At 41.4% G+C, this 19,586-nt stretch overlaps 2 protein-coding genes across 3 annotated transcripts; both read right to left on the bottom strand.

Annotated features, from left to right (window-relative positions):
- Positions 1-5,825, bottom strand: LOC147260547 (ubiquitin-conjugating enzyme E2 G1-like). Its single transcript, XM_086207164.1, has 6 exons — positions 5,656-5,825; positions 3,089-3,191; positions 2,905-3,002; positions 2,576-2,754; positions 2,361-2,468; positions 1-2,276 (listed from the first exon to the last, which is right to left on the bottom strand). The coding sequence occupies exons 1-5, from the start codon at positions 5,696-5,698 to the stop codon at positions 2,382-2,384; spliced, it is 510 nt and encodes a 169-aa protein (XP_086063290.1). The 5' UTR covers positions 5,699-5,825; the 3' UTR covers positions 1-2,276; positions 2,361-2,381.
- Positions 5,826-9,489: 3,664 nt separating this feature from the next.
- vamp8 (vesicle-associated membrane protein 8 (endobrevin)) lies at positions 9,490-18,019 on the bottom strand. 2 transcript variants are annotated; one of them, XR_015116613.1, is made up of 4 exons: positions 17,801-18,019; positions 13,502-13,669; positions 9,565-9,814; positions 9,490-9,530 (listed from the first exon to the last, which is right to left on the bottom strand). XR_015116613.1 is itself a non-coding variant. In XM_086207163.1 (3 exons), exons 1-3 carry the CDS (start codon positions 17,813-17,815, stop codon positions 9,620-9,622), a joined length of 378 nt encoding a protein of 125 aa, XP_086063289.1. In that variant the 5' UTR covers positions 17,816-18,018; the 3' UTR covers positions 9,490-9,619. The 2 variants fall into 2 exon arrangements, 1 of the variants encoding a protein (XP_086063289.1); XM_086207163.1 differs by having other exon boundaries at positions 9,490-9,814; positions 17,801-18,018.
- Positions 18,020-19,586: the final 1,567 nt, after the last annotated feature.

Raw genomic sequence — 19,586 nt, 5'->3', positions numbered from 1 at the left:
TCGGTTTACACACTTTATTGAGCATCATGTCCAATATACATTGCATCAACACAAAATGGAGAAACCAACAAACACATAATGGCGTTAGGGTGGATTACCTGGACACACCATTTTCAGAGCGTATTGCTTCATGACATTTCAAAACGCACTGAATCTGTGCAAATACAGTGAACACCGGTCAGAGGAGGTCATGGTAGGTTAGAAAATTCTGACTTAAAAAGGTAATGTTGACAGCAGTCATGTGATCATGTCTATACAGGTCTGACTGTACACATCACATTCACCCAGAATGCACCAACGAGTCCCATTTCAACTCAGCCAACTCCTTCAAACCTGACGTGCCAAAACGTGATTAGTTCATTTCAAATGTCAGTCACAGATCAACTATGTATGACAATATTGTAGTTCAAAATATATAATCATGGCTTAATATTCAGCATTAATCAAAGTGAACAAATGGTTTCCAGACTCCACCCAAACATGGCTATATTCTTCAAAATAAAAACACAAGACGAAGGATTGTGTTCTTTTCTGATGAGAACACTCACTTACACTTCGCTTAGTGGTGAGTTAATTTCAAGTGAACCAAAATTCAGTGATTAGGTAAACGAGATATATGTTGGCTACATAGTCAGAACTCAAGATGACAGCGTTCAAGAGCATTGCTTTACTACCCAAAGTCCTCAGAGTCAAATCCCACAAGTGAATGTGACAGTTTACCCGCTCACTCAAAGAAAGCCAAATGTGCCACAACAAAGTAACAATGTGCTGCCTATTTCTAGAATGAAGCCCCTAAAATTCCCAATGTGAATAGACTAAAGGCCTATTATAGATTTACTGAAGTGGAGAGAGTATCAGAGAGTCAGCTATATGGGTCTTAACTTCACTAGTTGCTGGGAGCAGCGGCAGCTCTGTAGCTCAGCTGCAGGGCAAATTTTCTCCACAGAATAAACATAAACTACATTTGTAACTATATTTTCCCACTTTACCTCTGCTGTAAGACATCCCTTTCTTTGTCAAATCAGCTGTCTGGGGTAATACAGTGCACATTATGTGTATGAATACAAGAAAGTGCTACGGTTGTAAAATGTAGAGCCTAAAGAAAGGGCCGTCCTGTGTTGAAAGTGATAGAAATGATACAAACGTAGTGTGAAGTGCACCAAAGTTGCCCTAACCCACATCTACTGAAGACAAGACCCTCACAATGTATGACTACCTCATACAACCCTACTTCAATAAATCAGAAGTGTTGTTTAAGAACTCCAACACCCAGAATCCTCCTTGAAATGTGTTAGCCTTTTAAATTGAGGTAAGTTCAGATGTCATTTAACGGTACACAAATGGACTAATCACAGCTTCCAACTATTTTCACAGACTATTTTTGGTTGCCCATGATATAGAATTAATATTAACCCAGTGGTAGTTCACAGACATCTTCATTGACCGAGAAAGGCCACGTGTTAGGGGAAGGGGAAGGAATATTAAGAGGTCTATCCTACTGATTGCTAATTGCGATTTCAGTTAATCCTGAGAAGTTGGCGAAAACCTGTTAACGTTAGCTATGCTATGAAAACTCTCAAAGCACTGAGGAGGCCATTCACATCCGCAGCTAACAACAAAAGAGAGCCTGAGGGGTTCATGCAGGTTTTAGAGTCATGTTCCATACCTGATACATGACATTCACTCCCACTGGTAGGAAACGCTAACAGGTGGCCAATTCTAAGATGAAATAAAGACTGTGTGAAAACTGCGTAAGTGCCTCAGAACCTTCTTTAACTGTCCCTCTGAACAACACACAGACTGTGAGGAAGTGACGCCAACACAAGGCAACAGTGACAGAATGACAATGCTGAAAATAATCACATGTACTGACAGAAATGGGTTGGGCCAACATTAATCTGGTTTTCAGTAGGGAGGACAAGTGATGACCTAAAGGTAACAGGCTTTCCTTTGTTTTACACAATCTTGACCACTAAATTGCATAAGAAACCTGGTATAAAGTAGAAACTGTTCAGCAGCAGATAAAAAAGCAAGTTAATTTACAGTAGTGACATATCTTACATCATTAATTTTTCAAAATAAATAAAATTAAATATACAATTCCAGGTAGGAAACAGGTGAATTTTGCTGGTAGGGTTCTAAAATTGGCTCTTCTTGCGGAAAATGACAACTGTTCACAGAAATGAGGTTGGAAGCCAACCAATTCCTTTGACTGGCAAAACAAGGGGTGCAAAAGCCTTTTGCTGAAATTTTCCCTCTGAAGGCATTTCCTTAAACTGTGAAAAAAAGAAAACCGATTACAATTGTGGCAAGGCTCCCCATGGGAGTGTTCTACTGCTCCAACAAATGCATGTACTCACCCTGGAATTTGCAACAGACTCCTAATCAAATGCCATCTCTTGACTTTTTCTTACACAGCGAGCCACTTTCCTCTTGAATTCACCATTAGGGTCCTCCCTCCACTCTTTCTGTGGAAGCAACATCACAGTCTCCACTATTTACTTGGAACAGCTACATAACAGCAGGGAAAAGGGATTTCCAGCATTAGGGGAAGGGGATAAGTGGTGGAACTCACCGCAGCATCCACATTAGCTGGTGAATCGCTGTTGGGGTCTGCCAACATGGAGATAACACTAATCATGATTGTCTCTACGGTGTGGATCGGAAGCCAGCGCTCTTCAGGCTTTTCATAGCCAAACTTGTCCTCTCCAGGCTCATGCAGAATTGAGATGCACACATCCCCATTTTTTGCAACTGCAAATTATAGAAATATTTCACAGTAAACTAAACATGCCGTTCAGCCACAGAAAAAATCTTAATGGCTGGTGCCATACGAAAACATGTCAAGGCCTAGAGATGGCATAGGAGATTTGAAGTTCAACTTCAACGACTCAGTGTGTTTACCGTTGGGGTGCCATATTTCAGTAATGAACTTCATCTTTGGAGGTCGTAGTGGATAATCAAAGGGAAAGGTTAGGTATGCTTTAAAAAATCCTCCTTCACTGCAGCAGAAATAAAAACAGAACAAGGACAGATTGAGACAAACGTACGTTTATATGTGAATATAAAACCAGAAGTCCCCACTTACAACAGCGTATCTTGTGGCCCGATTATGACAACTTCCCATTTGTAGATGTCATCATCATCTATGAGACCAGCTGAAAAGCCCTCCACAGGGTTCTTGTTGAGCTCTGGAACAAGAGTCACGAGGGAGGTTTTAGCGCACGAACCTACAAATACAACTGAAGTAACAGAGCAGAACACTTCTCCTCACCTCCACGGCATTTCAGGAAATCGGAGTAGATTTTGAATAATTCTCTTATCTGATAGACGACAGCACCAAAACTATTTTTTTTACAATTGACCCAGGCAGGAGGTTGGCGTATAGTTACCCATACCCAAATGTGCTTATTTTGAGGGTTAAGGTTCTGCATTTATGATGGAACAGCAACATCCATATTGATTCTGACACCTCTACAGTCATCTCTCGCTTGTTATTTTTATTTTAAGGCATAACCTATTGATTTGGCCCTTGTGGTTGTGGAAGTGTACTGTATTTAACGTGGGCATGTCAGTTTGAACAGGAGGGTGGAAACAGGCCTGGAGTTTAAGATTTCAATACAAATGAGGACTTGGTTTCATTTTAAAATAAAGCATAACACCAAACTTGTAGATAAACAAGTAGCACCAGAAAAAAAATCTATTCTGCTCCAAGAAATTCACTACAAACATCTTCAACAAGACATAAATGCTGTACTATCATAGTGCACTATTTTTGTGAAAGCTACCCTAAAGGTATTTAGATTTGTATCATGAGATTCAATGGTAAATTTGCTGTTTTTGCTCAAACAGTATAAATGAAAACTCTTCCATTTAAAAAACAAACAAACAAAACAAAAAAACAACAAACTTTTGGCCACAAGTCATGAGGATACAGTCTTAAGAGCTGTGCCAACATGGATCCATACACTTAATCCTGACTATTATCAAAAACGAAACACAATCAAATTAGTTGGCTTAGTAAATGGAAGAATCTGTTTCAACACATCCCAATTTCACTTTAACCACAAACATCAATTCTGATAGGATTCATAGTCTACACCGGCAATAATCCAGGGGAAATTTTATTGAATTACTTTTCTAATATTAACTAAAAATAACACTGCAACAGTGCAAATGTACCTATAGCACCATGATATTGATGATCTGAGGATTTGCACCAATACATCCTGGAGGTTTATAAACTCATTAACATAGAATCAGCATGTATATTTGCCAACAAAAACATCCGTCTCTTATTAGAATGTTATAAATATTATTATGCCACTTTAAGAAAAATCAAGCTATTTCCTCATGATACTCTAAATATCTTGATTATATTATAACTTCTTTCATCATCTCATTATTTTCAAAAATCATCCACATAGAACTGATGGTAACCTTGCAAACACAATGACTCACACACCAAAACAGGTATACCAAAATCTGCATATTGTGCTATTAGTTCTATTAAATGCTACGAGTGCTGCTTTCTGCTGTGGCATCAGCTCCTTGGGACTGGGAACTAGGATCTGGACCGCGGTTGGTGGATGTTGTGAGTTACATTCAGGTGGACGATGGACACTATGCAGACAGGTGACATATCAATGAAAAGTCTAAATGCTGAAACTCTTTGTTTGGCCTGTCAAGTAGAATTATAGCCAATTCACACTTTAATACATGACCTCATCAGAACTTTCTAATTAAGTCAATTAAATGGATTTTTTTCCCCTGCTCGGACATTGTATAAAAATAACACAACTTCATCATGGTAAACATGCACGTATGTGAATGTTTTCATTCAAATACATTTTGTGTTGATCCATGTAAAAAAAAAACACAATAAGTGTGACAATTTTGCAGAAGTCCATTGATCTCAGTGTTAGTGACCTCTGCTGAACTGGACTTTCCGTGAGCTCCAAACCAAACGGCACATCATTTGTAACGTGTATCGGTGTTCCGGTAACGACCTCCACGAGTCCAACCAGCACTGGACACACCAGCACGACCAGTAATCACTGTGTGGTGGCTGTCGTCACAATAAACCAACACACTTCACCAACATAAATGCGTCGCCAATAAAATCCGCAAACCTCCTACGTAGCATGTGTCTCAATTAGATTAGTAACGGTTATTATGTTATATAGCAGGGTGGTGAGTTAATAATTATATATCTTTTCACCTGTCGACTATAGAAATAGAAGTCGATTAGGGAGTGCGCTTTCTGCTGCAATCATTAGCCAGGCTAAAGTCATCAGAGCAGATGAGTCCCTGGATTGATTATTCCTTTGTTCCGTCCGCTAACTAATGTCGAACTTGCTAGCCAGCTAGCAAGGTTGGCGTTCCGCTTCAGTATTAGGTCTGAACATTAACTGAAGCATATACACCTCAAAATATGTGTTCTTATTTCCAGTGGACATCAGCTAGTCAAGCAGCTTGGCTATATACAGGGTTGCAGAGGTAGCAGTGTGTGTTGTTAAGTTAGCTCTGTAGGCTTAACGTTACACCTATGGCGTAAACATAGCTTCGCCTAGCTAAAAGAAAAGCTAATGCTAGCAGGCATCTAGATCGCCTTTATATCGACTTTATTTGATCACAGTGTAGTATTCGTAATACCTGCCAGTTGTTTTCGAAGAAGCAATGCTGATTGTTCGGTCATGGTACGTGGACGTAAATTGGAAAAAGAATCTGAGCGGATAAAGACTTCCCGAAAAACAGTGTCAAACCTGCCCTACTGCTACTGATTTCCCTCTGTGTTTTCACACAAGGTTCAGCTGCAGGCTTTAGCTCTGCGCATGCGTGGCTGTAGCTGTGTGGAAACCCGTTTGACTCAAGCTACTTTCAGGGGCAAAATCGAGTTCATCTAGGGACGGCAAGTGCAAAGGGGGACAAAAGGCATGTCCTCAATCGTTAAGCCCCTGATTTAGGGTCCGTGGGTTAAGTTAGGATTATGATTAATATTAGGTTATGTTTCGGTAAGCACAGGGGGTTCGGATGAGTCTCAGGGAATGAATGCAAGTCTGTCAGTACCCAAAAAGTAGTTATGGTGAGTTGAAGCCTCAATGGACATCAGGCCCCTTCAGCCATATTGTTTTAGAAAGGGTTCATTTCTGATCATAATACATATAATTTTGTTCAGAGGGTGCTTGGAGGTTTTTTTGCTTTTTTGGGGGGTCAGCTGTGCCTTTCCTGCTGTGACAGGTTCTGATCTTGGCACGATGAATTCACACGACGACAGTGAGAATTTGCAAAAAGAGGAAAATGTTTTTCCTGAAATGACCAAACAAGAATGGCTGATTGTTTTGTGTGAAGGAAGCAGTAACTTCATTCTCTATGATGACGTTTGAACCTCAGATAAAAAGCTGCCTGATCACATCTGAGTCATTTTTCTTCTCTACACTGTATCATGAATGTGAAATGGCCTGTGCTTTACCGGATGATGATACAACAAACCTCTTTATTTGACCACAGTGGCCAGGGCTGTTTCTGCCTTTGAGCATGATGAGCAACAGCAAGGGACCCCATGACCGATAGGGGGCCCCCGTGGAGGTTTTTTTTCTTTATTTTCCCCCAAATCAATCCAGACAAAACACACCATAACGGTTAGAACGCGGGAGAGTTGAAATATAAGTTCCTCTTAATTATCATGATGAGGCTTTGTGCTCTTACTCTATTTCATATTTCGTACACAACTTCCTAAGTATTCCAGAGCTTCCAATCCCTTGCTATCTTCTGGGTCTAACAGACCAATCGATTGTTATCTGTAATCAAGCAAGTGTGTGGATGGCAGTGGTTGGCAAAAGCTGGCCCACGGGCCCCAAGTGGCCCTTCAGCCCCCCCCAAAATGGCCCACCATATTAGGTCTGTCAGGAGAATGAAAAAAAAAAATCAACTTGACATGAGGAAGACTGTTGCTGCAGTAGTTCCAGTAAGTGGGCGGAGCACCGGGCTTCATTAACGTCCAGCCTGCCTTAAGTCCGCTAAAGCTACTAGTCCAATTACACGCAGAGGAGCAGAAATCCACGCATGAAGGCTAGTTAACTAACTTCAGCAAGACGACGATGGATGTGAGCGCCGCTGCTGTTTATGATGCCAACTTGAGACAACAGCCCGCCATCCGCAAGCAAGTTCCCACTCAGTGTGACCGGAGCGATGCTGCTGCCCGGGGCTTTTCATAATTTTGGTCGTGGCCCACCATGTAATGGCTTTGAAAAAATCTGGCCCTTGGTCAAATTTAATTGCTGACCCCTGATGTGTAGCAACCGGCTCACGCATACTGTACGTTAAATATTATGTTATTTATTGTTTTTACATTGTCCATCCATTTTCTACCGCTTATTCTGTTAAGGGTTGCGGGGGGCTGGAGCCTATCCCAGCAGCTGTCAGGCGAGAGGCAGGGTTCAACCTGGACAGGTCACCAGTCACCACAGGACCAACACATAGAGACAGACAACCATTCACTCACACTCACACCTACGGTCAATTTAGAGTATCAATCAGCCTCGTCCCCTCTTGATGTCTTTGGATTGTGGGAGGAAGCTGGAGTACCAGAGAGAACCCACACAGGAACATGGAGAACATGGAGACTCCACACAGAAAGATCCCGTGCCCGAGCCGGGACTCGAACCCGGAACCTTCTTGCTGTGAGGCGAAAGTGCTGACCACTGCACCACAGTGCTGCCCCAGAATCTGTTGTTTTCGTTTTTTGGGGGGCTTTGCTTTTGCTTTCTTGTGTAAAATTTAATTATGACAATAACAATGTAGTTTTGTTGAGCTACGACTTAAGAGAAACTTCCCCTCTGGTCCTGTCAGGTCTCCCCTCAGCGACTCTCTGGCTCAATCTTGTGGCCATTAAAACACAAATCAACAAGTGAGGACAGAACATCACAAAGATAAATCCCATTTATTTTCATATTAGACATTTAAAACCATTACAAACCCCAAGTAATCAGAGGGAGACTGTTGTGAGTGCTGTTAAACAAAGCTACATTAAAGCTCAGCTGGTTAAAGGTCAAAAGGTCATTCAGACAGTAACAGGACTGCAGCTGGAACTTAAATCAACACAAACAGGATATTGGCCTCAAAAAGTACAGAAGTTGGTGAGGATGTGATAAAGTTAAGAAAACAGTTTCCCCAGAGGCATGTTTAAAAAAAATGAAGAATTTGTTCCAACAGTTTATTTTCTACCTACTTCTATCAACTGATTAATATCAGGATGTCAATTGTGTCATACATACGATTAATTATTACAAGTTTATATACAGCTTCCGTTAGATTGTTAGATTAAAAAAAGACAGCACACCAACGATAAAGCATTAAATAAATTGCCTAAAGAAGAGGAACATTCATTTATTTACTGCAGGAAGATCGCACATACAGGTGAGAACGTGTTAACTATATACAGCCTTACAACGGCAGTTATATTGACCTCTTTAATGCTTAACTAGTAACCACGGTACCTCCAGGGGGTGTACAGATGAACTGTTCTCTGCACTACTCCACATTTTGGAATTTTTGGGTTGACATGAGCCCAGCAAGGGGAGCTGTAGACGGGGTGGTACATAATCTCTCAATTGAAGAGTTCAAATTAACAGCTACCTCTGCTGATTTAACCTCACTGTGGAGCGCTTTTTGATCCAAAAGCTTATTCGACTCTTCAGTTAAAGACAAAGAGTGAGGCAGAAAGCTCCTAAACTGCGATATTTCTCAAGTTAAAACCCAGCGAGGAAGCGCGAAAGAGGCTGATGATGCTGCAAATCAACATTAACATTTAACTAGAAAAACCAGACACAGCTCGTTGGTTTCACGTCTGATTACTGCAAAATCTTTTGAACTCTGACATTCTTTAATTCATTATTTTAGTTTTATTATTCAAGCAGAGTAGAAAGAACTACAGCACTGCTGAGTGAATTATGTTCAATAACCATCTAACAATAATATAATTTCGATGCAATGCTAACCCTTTAATTAAGAACGACAGCAAAAAAAAAAAAAAGAACAAAAGTGAAGCACAAAACACATATTTAAATCTTTAAAAATATACTGACCTAAAGTAGTTTAGATTAATGTTTGGTGCAAATTTAAAGCCTCACTGATGACACTGCATTTTTCATTTCAAACTACAGAAACTGTCTTTTGTAAAGGTGCACATGAGTGATAACGTTGTCTGGTGAGAGACTGCAAGAATCCACATTCTGGATTCCTCTGCACCAGAGCCAAGTAACCGTTGTTGGTAGAACAGTAAGTGGAAAAGCAGACGTGCTACAAGAGAATTTGGTTAAAAGTCCTCTAACAAATACAACAAAAAGCATCTGCATTTTGTTTTAAAGGCTTTGATGAGCTATTAAAGTTCCTAAAACGAAAGGAAATATTTGACTTCCACTACCAGAAGAATTGAAGTTACCATTAGCAAATGAATCTCAGAAGTGATAAAGGATTCACAAGGTATACTGTGCAATAGGAGGGTGTGTGTGTGTGTGTGTGTGTGTGTGTGTGTGTGTGTGTGTGTGTGTGTGTGTGTGCGCGCGCGCGCGTGCGTGCGTGTTAAAGATTTTTTTTCATTAGGTCTTTTTTTGTACTCTCAGGGATTGACTGGTTTGATGGTGGGAGTGACTATAGGAGGCACAGGGGCACTGACAGGAATGACTCCGGTCGCCAGCAGGATGATGATGAGGACGATGATGAGGACAACCACCACGATGACCACGACCAGTTTGACGTTCTTCCACCAGTAGGAGCGGGCCACTTTCTGGGAAGTCTGCTTGAAGTGCTGAGCCTGAGAGGACAGATGGGACACACCTGTAGTGTTACACTCTGATCTATTTCGCCAGGATAGATACATTAATGCACATAGTTCAATTAGAGCAGGAACGCAGAGTGCACGAGAATTCAGTACCAGTTTTTATTGTTCTAACAAAACACAAGAAGAGCCAAAAATGAACAAAGGTAAGTAACAAAGGGAATCCAAATATGTGTTGTTGAGTTTAACAGGTTGACGACTAACAGTGGTAACCTAGTCCAGGTTACTCGGGCCATTATTTTATGTGGCCTCAATCATGAAATGCTCTTCCACACTTTTTTTTTTTAATAAAACTCTGCTTAGTCTTACAGGCACAAGGCAAAACCTGATGGCAACCAAGTCCTTGCTCCTCTTAGTCAGAATTGTAAAGATGTGTAGTCTTACAGAGGTGCACAACAGCAGTCAGGAGTGAGGAGTCGGAAAATACTGCCAGGCTTTACCTCCTGGCTGGAAAACTAAATTGAGGGTTTAAAAAGAATATATAAATTTTGACAAGAACAAATTTGTGCTCGAAAACACATCTTTGAGGCTTCAGCAACAGGTTTACCTCAGCTGTGCTGCTATTCATTTGACAAACACGAAGAAAGATGTCGTAGTATCACAGATTCGCAGATTGACAAGTAAAAACCACTTAAATTGAAATGTTTTTAATGAAGTTTAAAAAAAAAGGATTCCACTAACCACTCCATTCTATGCCGCTTATTCATATCCTGTTCAAGGATACTTGGACACGGTCACTGGGGGGAAGTGAGGATCGAACCAGCGACCCTCCAGTTGCTAGACGGCCACTCTACCACTGCCATACCACCCAAAAGCTGGCCATGCCATTGTACCGGCCATGCCGACCAAAAAACTGCAACTCAATAATGGTATTTTAATTAATTCAAAAAGTAGATTCATCTCACGCTAGAAGCCTCAATCAGTTCCTCTTTAATTAAAGAGGAACAAATTCAGATTTCTTGCCGACAATGAGTCCATTTTTTGAATTTGTTTCCGGTCTTCATCTGCACCAAGAATCAAGAGCCGACAGAGCTGTGCACGGGGCCTCTACTTCCAATCAGTCGACTAGCATTCTAATCTTGTCATTAAATCATTTCTTCACTTAAGAAGTGTAATTTGCCTTTTGAGTACAATTCAACAATCCTACAATTTCATTTAGCAGACGCTTTTGTCCAAAGCGACGTACAACACACACTGTACAGTACACACTGTTAGGTCTTGAAGAGGTTTCTCCCGTGCACAAGTTCTTGGTGACTTTGGAATGCAAGAAACCATGAGTCACATTATGTTGATGGACTACCATCAACAGCACAGCTGTCTTGTTAAAAGACACTTGAGGTTCAGTGAAACAGTCAATGAGTGCGACTGGCTTGCACAAAGCTGTCAAATTTGTTCACACTCCTTCACAGCTGCACCAAACCACAAGTGTCATCATTTGTTTTACGCTAAAATCAAAGTCTTCTTTTGGATCACTGAGTGTCTGGCTGGATAAAGACGCTTTCACTTGAGTATTAGGGGGTACTAAAAATTAGGCGGGGGGTCTGGGGGTCCCCCAGAAAATGTTGAGTTTCATACATTTAATTTCCTGCATTCTGGTGGATTTTTAGACACCCATTTTCCCTTTTATCAGGCGCGCCGCCGGGATTCAATCCTGCCACTCCTGGTATGCGCACACAAATCTACCGTATCGTATGTGCACACTCACTCACTGCACTATTAGTGTTACCATTTGTAGGTCTATTGAAAAAAAGACAAACTGCCATTTGTAACAGTAGTGAGACGTTACAAGATAGCCGTCGGTGGTAAACTCACGCAGTTACCAACAACAGCTTGTGACAAGGTAGCCCAGGCAATGCACTGACAGGGCTACCCAAAACCGGGTTAAGCTAGTTAACGTTAGTCTAACTAGCTAACTTAGCTATGTTACTCCAACACAGAGGGTAACCAAGTCTGATCACTTTGAAGCAAAAATCCTTCTGATTTATTACATCGGATTTTGTAAAAACACTCAAATAAGTACCGGTAACTTTACTGTAGCTAGCTAACGTTCGGTCCATCTGTTTCAGTGTCTCAGTGAGTCAGTGAGTGTTTACAGAATTGCGATTATTAAAATTGGGTCATAACAAAAAAATGGGAGGTCTAATCTTTCCATGGATGGTTGCAAACGATTCTTGGTGCAATTTTTTACAAAGGAGAGTTGGATTTATGGACTTTTTGAAGGATTTCTGAGGGAATTCAAAACTTACATCATCAGATGGGTAGCTCTGTCTCCTACTCCATATAGTAGCCAGACCTGACTGCTCGCCAAAGCGAAGTGCAGGGGGAGATTGGAAAAGGTGGGCCAAGCGACAAAAATTGTATGTTCCAAAAGAGGGGTGTATGAATTTTCTGAAAACCATTTAAGCTATATCTAACGCATAATATGACTGTTTAGAGCCTTTGTGCTATTATAAAAGCCTATTTTGGTGAAGTAGTTATCATTCATGGTATTTTTTGGGGGGACAAATTCACCTTTTGTAAATATTGGGGGGGGACTTGTACCCTGTAAATCCCCCTAAATCTACGCCCTTGAAGACAGCGCCATAAGTAGACGACGCAGTTGACGGGAAGCAGTTGTTTTTGGACAGTTTTGCTGTTGTTAGTCGTCTGTCACCGCCAGCTCAAAGCCAAACATACGCGGCTCTTCTGGAATCACGGAGTCACCGCAAACTCATGTGGGGTAGAAACATCCCTGCAAGTTCAACACACCTATGGGTGAGTACTTGAAAGGATCAGCATACTTGCTGGGTGAAGACGTAATGCTTTAATCACAGGATGTGTTACTGTGAATAATGTCTCGAGATTTTTATGTGATTCCTCGTCCTAGTAAGAACAAGACAATGACAAAATGAGGCCTGATATGTCCTGGATATCAGCATCAGATTGTTTCTGTTCTTCAGTGAATTTGGAGACAAAATTACTCATTCAAACTTAACAAAAACAAGATGTCATATTTAGTGAATAGTTTTGTTCTTCTGCTGCTTTGTGCTCTGGCCTTGTTGCTGTGCTTGTGTGCACTGTTATGATTTTAAAGGTGAGGTTAGTTTCTTTAAGATCCCTTTCAAGATATATGTTTTTTTGTCTTTTTAAACTCACCCTTATTTACAGAGGTTTTCCTACGGTGCACATTCATTTACCATGAGTACACGTTAAGAACCGTGCGTCCTCATTCCTGTAGTTCACGTCCTTCTCCTCCTTTATCGTGACATGGTTCAGTAACTACAACGGTGAGTTTCGGCGTTTGCCGTTCACACGGCTCGTTACGCGGTCATGACTACTGGTTAGTTTGGCGTTCTGTTTCAGTGGAGTTGAGAGGTTGTTCATGGTTTTCCTTTTACCTCCTCTTTTTCCTGCTGTGACTTCATCAACATGTTTTCCAAGTGTCTAAACTATCCAGCCAGGCATTTTATCATGAGAAAAAAACTGGGGCAATGGCTCCATGGAAGAGCATAATTCCGACTTCAGTTCATCTGTGCGACATAATGACGCGAAGCTGCCTCTGCTGACTGGTTCCACTGGTTTAGCTGATGGTAATCACCCTGGTCACAGAGTACCATCCTCTTTAGTTATTTCCCACAACTTAAACTAGATTTATATCACTGGTGAGATGATGAACACACTGACCCCTGCTTGCAGGTCCTCTGACTTGCCCATGAGGTCGTCCAGCCTCTCTCCCCGGGCCAGGATTCTGTCCACATTCTGCGTCATGATGTTTTTCACTCCATCTACCTGATCCCTCAGAGACTGCACCTTGTCTACTGGCTCTGGCACAGCCCCCATGTCGTCTCGCTCCTGGAACACAGCAGAGAAGAGCAGAATGATGTCAAGTTGCCATGTAGACTTCTGAATATCAGCTTCATGTCACAAAAGTTAGGCGATGTCTACTGCATGAAATATAGTCAACACCGTTTGACCTGTTAATTCAAAAATAACTGAGACAGGAGAAAAGCACGTCCACATTGACCACGATACACTTAACAAGCACAGAGCAGTGTGGAGTTTGCAGGTGAACAGTTTCAGAGACTTCATGAATTGCACTTAAGGAAATCTGTGTTAACTATGCCAATCATCTCAGTTCCAACAATGTACACTGTAATACGCAGATATTTGTGAAGCAAAGTTCTCTGACTTCAAATTCAATTATTTTTGGAAGTGTTTTCACTGAAAAAATGCTACCTAAAGTCGTAACTTATTCTTATTCACAACTTTCACACGTTTTTCAATATGTGCAAAATGTGATTCTTTTCATAGAGATAATAGTACAATATTTACTGATGTCAATACTGCAATATCTATCATGGGCTATGCCCAGGACATTTTAATTTACTCTACATATTCCCAATGATGCTTATTTTTCCTCTCACATCATGCCATGCTTAAGGTCCTAATTAGTATTACTTGATTGCAGTTTTCTCGGTAGTCTAGTGGTTGGTGATGCTCGCTGTCGACCTGTTCATCTTGGTTTGAACTAACGACCAGCATTTGTTTTATTTTCTCAGAGAAGCGACAGACAGGGACTGTGGCCTGACTTCCTACTGCAGCAGAGCGCTGAAGTGATCTGACACTGATCTCCTGATAAATGTGGATGTTCCATCTACCAGCTAACAGAAGTACAGACGGCCAAAGAATGACACGGTCCGGATCGTAGGTCTACTCTCGTTCAAGTGCTGCAGCTCAGCAGCGAAATATGATCTCCTGAGGTACTAAAGCGTCAGTTGGATATTTGATCTTTGTATAAGTTAACTATAAGGTCTAAAATCATAACATATTAATGTCCAGCATCGTCTTACTCCTCAAATTCAACACACTTTTCTATCAGTTTGTTTAACTTTGGATGTTTTTCACCATGTGACACCCTGTCAAAGTCCTGAGTGTTATTTCCATTCCCTCCTATTTGCCTTCCGTTCCATTTCCGCAACCAGAACCTTCAATAAATTAAATGAGTCATTATCAGGCGTGTGATGGCAAACAACACGCATGAGAACTGCGTGTGGCTTTAAGAGTCTTTCCAGTCCTGCGGCTGCTGTATGTGACCGTTATTGTAACATCTCAGATCCACTGCAGAGTTTCTACACTCAACTGGAAGTAAAAGGCTGTGACCTCACATGGTTATGATGGGATTTCAAAGCACGTGTGAGTGTACACGCAGTAACCCTGGAGTCTCATGAGCCTCCACCAGACCATAAACAAAGCTGTCTCTAGGAAACAGAGCAGGTTTGCTGCTTCATTTGCTCTTTTTTTTCTCTCATGCTTCCACCACCTCCCTTCTTGCTTAATATCCTTTAACGGCTTCTCTTTCCTTCACGCCATCCTTTTTCATTGCGGTGGGTTCATACAGCCATCATCTAATTCACCTATCTTGGCAGACTTCTACTCATCTGCTTTTGATGGTGAAGAATGTTATGTTATTGTTTTCCCAACCATCTGCGCCCGCTCGCTCCTCATTATACGTCTCAGACTCAGACTGTGTCCTGCGCACCACCACCGGGTCTTCCAGTGAGACCCACTGAACGGCTGACAGCTTTCAAGTATCGACTTTCACAGAAAGAGGCATACAGACACAGCCCAGCATTATAAAAGGCAACTATTCAAATATTTGAACTGTTGGAACCCAAAAAAATGTGTTCTTCAGCCCAGTCAAGAATGTGATTTAGGTCGTAAGCAAACAAAGTCCTGACAGATAAAACACCTCGTCAACCTAACACACGGAAGGAAGAAGGGCTCAGACACGGTTTGGATGAGATTCATTTGTCTTTTAGCACAAATCCTTGCATATCCCGATCTAGTCAAAAGGTATGACCCTAATCTTTAAGTGCACATGAACATTTGACACACACACACACACACACACACACACACACTACAACAGATCTGGAGGAACCCTGAATACTGCATTACATTATCATTGCATCATCATCTGCAACAACAAAAAAGACATCAGGAAATAAACAAAAAACAACTTCCTCTTGCTTTGCATTTTGAACTTCATTCTTGTTTCCATTCCTGCTCATAGCTCGATTAGTAAGATCACACGAAAACTGGGAGGTTAACAATCACGTGAGATCATGAGGTCACGCCAAATCCTTACCAGTAGACACAAAATGGTCAAATATCGTCTAATCCTGCGTCATCCTGGGGCCACAAAGGACCCTGTGCAGTCGCTCCTCCTCACTTCACTCCGCAGGACCACTAGCTGCTGGTTTAACTCTCCCCTTGGATGTGCACTTCTCTACAAGCGTGTGTAGGCTAGACATCTCTAGTAGCCATCAAGAAACCGAGGGTCGCCAAAAGACCATGCTGAAGTGTCCTTGAGCAAGTTCAGAAACCCATAACTCCTGATGATGGCCGCTTGCACGGCAGCCAACCATGAGAGCGAATCAGGCAACAGTTTAACGCCGTTTCTTTGAGCACCACTGAGGTAGAAGAGTACTACATAAACTGACGAGTTCCACCTCCTCAAACAACAGAAAACCTATTTCCTCCCACAACAGTTTTCAACTCACAGATGACCTGATTTTGACAGCACTGTACCACAGCTCAGAGTCCTGCGTGTCTCCTCGAGTCCACTCTTACACACCTTCACCCCAGCGTTTCCCAAACAGACTTTACTTCCAGGTCAAATTGGTAATCCATCAAGTAACTAATGCTCTATCTCCCATTGCTCACCAGTTACTGCCAAGGAAAACACTTTTTGCATTTGGAAGATATGGAGACTGGTACCACAATATTACATGAAGCACTGGAACCGAACCCAACACGCAGCCCCAACACTGGTGGGTTGCTGGACTGGTTCCAGATGATTAACATGGATTCATTGATCAAATCGAGGTTTTTGCCTGGCGCTACCTGACAGCAAGGAAGAAGGATCCTTCAGGTGTGTTGAGTGATGTCATTCGCTCAACATTCTTATGTCAAAGCGTCTGAACACAGCCTGATGGCAGGTGACGGGCTCCAACTCTTACCCTCAGCAGACTTGAGTCAGTACAGTTGAAGTTCAAAACTTGGACCGGACCAGGAAGGTGATTTCTTAAAACCTGAGAGGTCACATCATCTAAGAGGTTCCTATAAGGAACACTCAAGAGTGAGATTTTATGACTTTCGTACGATTTGTTTGAGACATTTGAGACGACAACATGGAAGGAAAACAAAAAAAAAGCACCCAACTGATGAGTTTTTTGGGGGAATATAAAATGTTTCAGGAAAAGCTTCGAGGATGAGACTCTTTTCAGTTTATAATCATGTGGGAGTGATGCTCGTCTTCAGTTCATTAAAGACCTCTACAATGCAATAAACCAGAGCGGGAGAACCACTTCAACACTGTTCTGACTCAAGTCTGTCAGTTTGGATTTAGAAATTTAATTTTTTCATTCAATTCGATGAAAGCCTGCAAGGCACTCCAGAGACTCCAATGTTCATCCAAAAGCTTTAGTCGCATTTATCTTAACATTTTTATTTTGTATCTTTCAGGATGATCAAAACTTACATGTAATGAACTTTAAAAAACAACAACAACAACATCATCATTACCTGCCTATTTAGAGGTAGCCTTGTGTTGGGGTTTGTGCTGCTGGAAATTTTAACTTGGATTGCAACTGAATGTCAACCTCAATCGGTTATCCGCCACCTTAAAGTGAAATAAATAATATCTCGGATTTGGAATTAGTTTAAAACAGGACAACCGTTTTCTCCACTGAGACCTAGAGAAGATGAACACTGGGAGCCTGGGGTTGTACTTCAGGCCATTTTGTTGAACGAACTTTCCTCGACATAAATTACCAAATGAAAAGGTGATGAGCCGATCGAATATATTCTTTTAATCGAAATATAAGTTGTATTGTCCGGAAGTACACCTGTTGCATGTCATCTGTAACATGGAGTCGGCGAAGGAGGCTTTTTAAACAAAAACACAACACGATCACCTACCGGATCAATGTCCATCTTGTTGGAAACGAAGCTCTTCGACCGAAACCCGATAAATCGAGTTTCTTTGATGTATCCGCTTTTATTCAAATCACTTTAACTTTTAAAAACTTGATCGTCTGATGTTGGACCGCCGTGAAGACGTTTCCTCCTCTGTTTAACTTCCTGGTTGTTGTTTTTTTTTTCTTTCCTTCAAAGTTAATTCTTTGGCTTCAAGTGTCAAAGTGACAACAACGCACACGCACACACACTTCCTCAAGTGCGTTTCTTTTGTTAAATAAAGCATATTGATTGTTGCGTTTAGCGTGGTGTATTTTCAGAGTGAAAATTTTTAACGTACTTTGTATGAGAAGAGTAAATTCGAATCGAAAAGTGTTTTACATGAGTACTCGGTTAAATATTCAAAATACGTTTTAAAATTGCGTTTTGAAACATGAATTAATTAACTGAGTATCATTGCTTAAAGGGAAGCTTTCCCCCCCTCATATGTTGCACACTGAATGAGTGTAGTTTGGCCCTTCTCCACACATCATGACAATGACTCGCTTTTATTTTGATGGTTGTCCCCCCATTTCCGGTAAGGTTGAGAAAGCATGCAACTTGATGCGACTCTACCGTCTTCCCATGACGGCATCATACCAAGGTGTTCCCATGGTATGCTGGCTGAGGGCCCTGGTCATTAAAGATGACCCTGTTGCTCAGTACGTGCATTATTGGCGGCTGAAATACCACAACAGGTGTGAAAGCGGCCTGAATACCCGAATATTTTGTCCATCATATACAAATGGATCAGGGTTGATAAAATATTTGGAAAATCTCAATGATATTCAAAAGTACCACGAGTCCCAGCCTACAAAAATGACCGTTGCAGTTTATCAAAACCGTATAGTTCTCTGGAAGATAAATTTGCACGGCTCTTGTATTTTACTGCGTTCGTCCGATCGAGGCGTGTTCGTAATTTTGATTCAGGGGGTCACTGTGGTGTTGTGGTTAGCGCTGTTACCTCACAGCAAGAAGGTTCTAGATTAAAAGTCCCGGCTCGGGTACGGGATCTTTCTGTGTGGAGTTTGCTTGTTCTCCCTGTGGCTAATTGGACGCTCTAATTTGACTGTGAGTGTGAATGGTTGTCTGTCTATCTGTGTTGGCCCTGCGATGGACTGGTGAAACCTGCCTCTTGCCTGAAAGCCCCTAGGATAGGCTCCAGGCCCCCCCTTGACCCTCAACAGGATAAGTGGAAGAAAATGGATGGACTCTTCAGCAGATACTGATTAATGTTTATCTTTTCACATATACCATTGAATCAAATGTACTTAATAAAATAAGCCACACCCTCATAGATTTGATTGGGAAACTTTCAGCAACAGTAAAAGCACACAAACAAAAAATTAATCTCTTTAAGATCTTTAATGGTTATCGCACCTACTTAAAATGTGACGTAAATCAACGTGCAATGTCACTGTCATTTTATTGTCCGTCAAACTTCCTGAAGTCAATGTGATCTGAACCCACTGAACCTGGTAGATTATCAAAAACCCATCAATAATAATCAAAACTCTGATTGCGACAACTGATGAGAGCCTTTTTCTTGACTGATCCATGACTGAGAATAGTGATACACTGCAACTTCCAGCCTCCAGTGTGACTTTATACCGTTATGTTTGTGCTAAATAGTTTTAAAATATGACGTTGTATAATTTCCCCCAAATACTGAAACAGCTCTAAACAGCTTTTTTTTTTAATTATCCAAGGCCCCACTGGACATTTCTCATTAAATAATTCAGTTTACTTT

The sequence above is a fragment of the Aulostomus chinensis genome, chromosome 6, assembly GCF_037954235.1.
Source record: "Aulostomus chinensis isolate RoL2024-O1b breed Wild chromosome 6, RoL_Achi_v1.0, whole genome shotgun sequence".
Classification (NCBI taxonomy): Eukaryota; Metazoa; Chordata; class Actinopteri; order Syngnathiformes; family Aulostomidae; genus Aulostomus; species Aulostomus chinensis.
Note: the sequence above shows the minus strand (reverse complement) of the source record. Positions and strands in the feature narration are given on the sequence as shown.

Coding starts and splice junctions, on each gene's coding strand:
- LOC147260547 (XM_086207164.1), bottom strand. CDS start 5,698: ATGACCGAACAATCAGCATTGCTTCTTCGAAAACAACTGGCAG. Junction 3,003..3,088: donor GGGCCACAAGATACGCTGTT/GTAAGTGGGGAC, acceptor TTTCTGCTGCAG/TGAAGGAGGATTTTTTAAAG. Junction 2,469..2,575: donor CAGCTAATGTGGATGCTGCG/GTGAGTTCCACC, acceptor TTGCTTCCACAG/AAAGAGTGGAGGGAGGACCC.
- vamp8 (XM_086207163.1), bottom strand. Junction 9,815..13,501: donor CAGAGGACCTGCAAGCAGGG/GTCAGTGTGTTC, acceptor CTGTCCTCTCAG/GCTCAGCACTTCAAGCAGAC.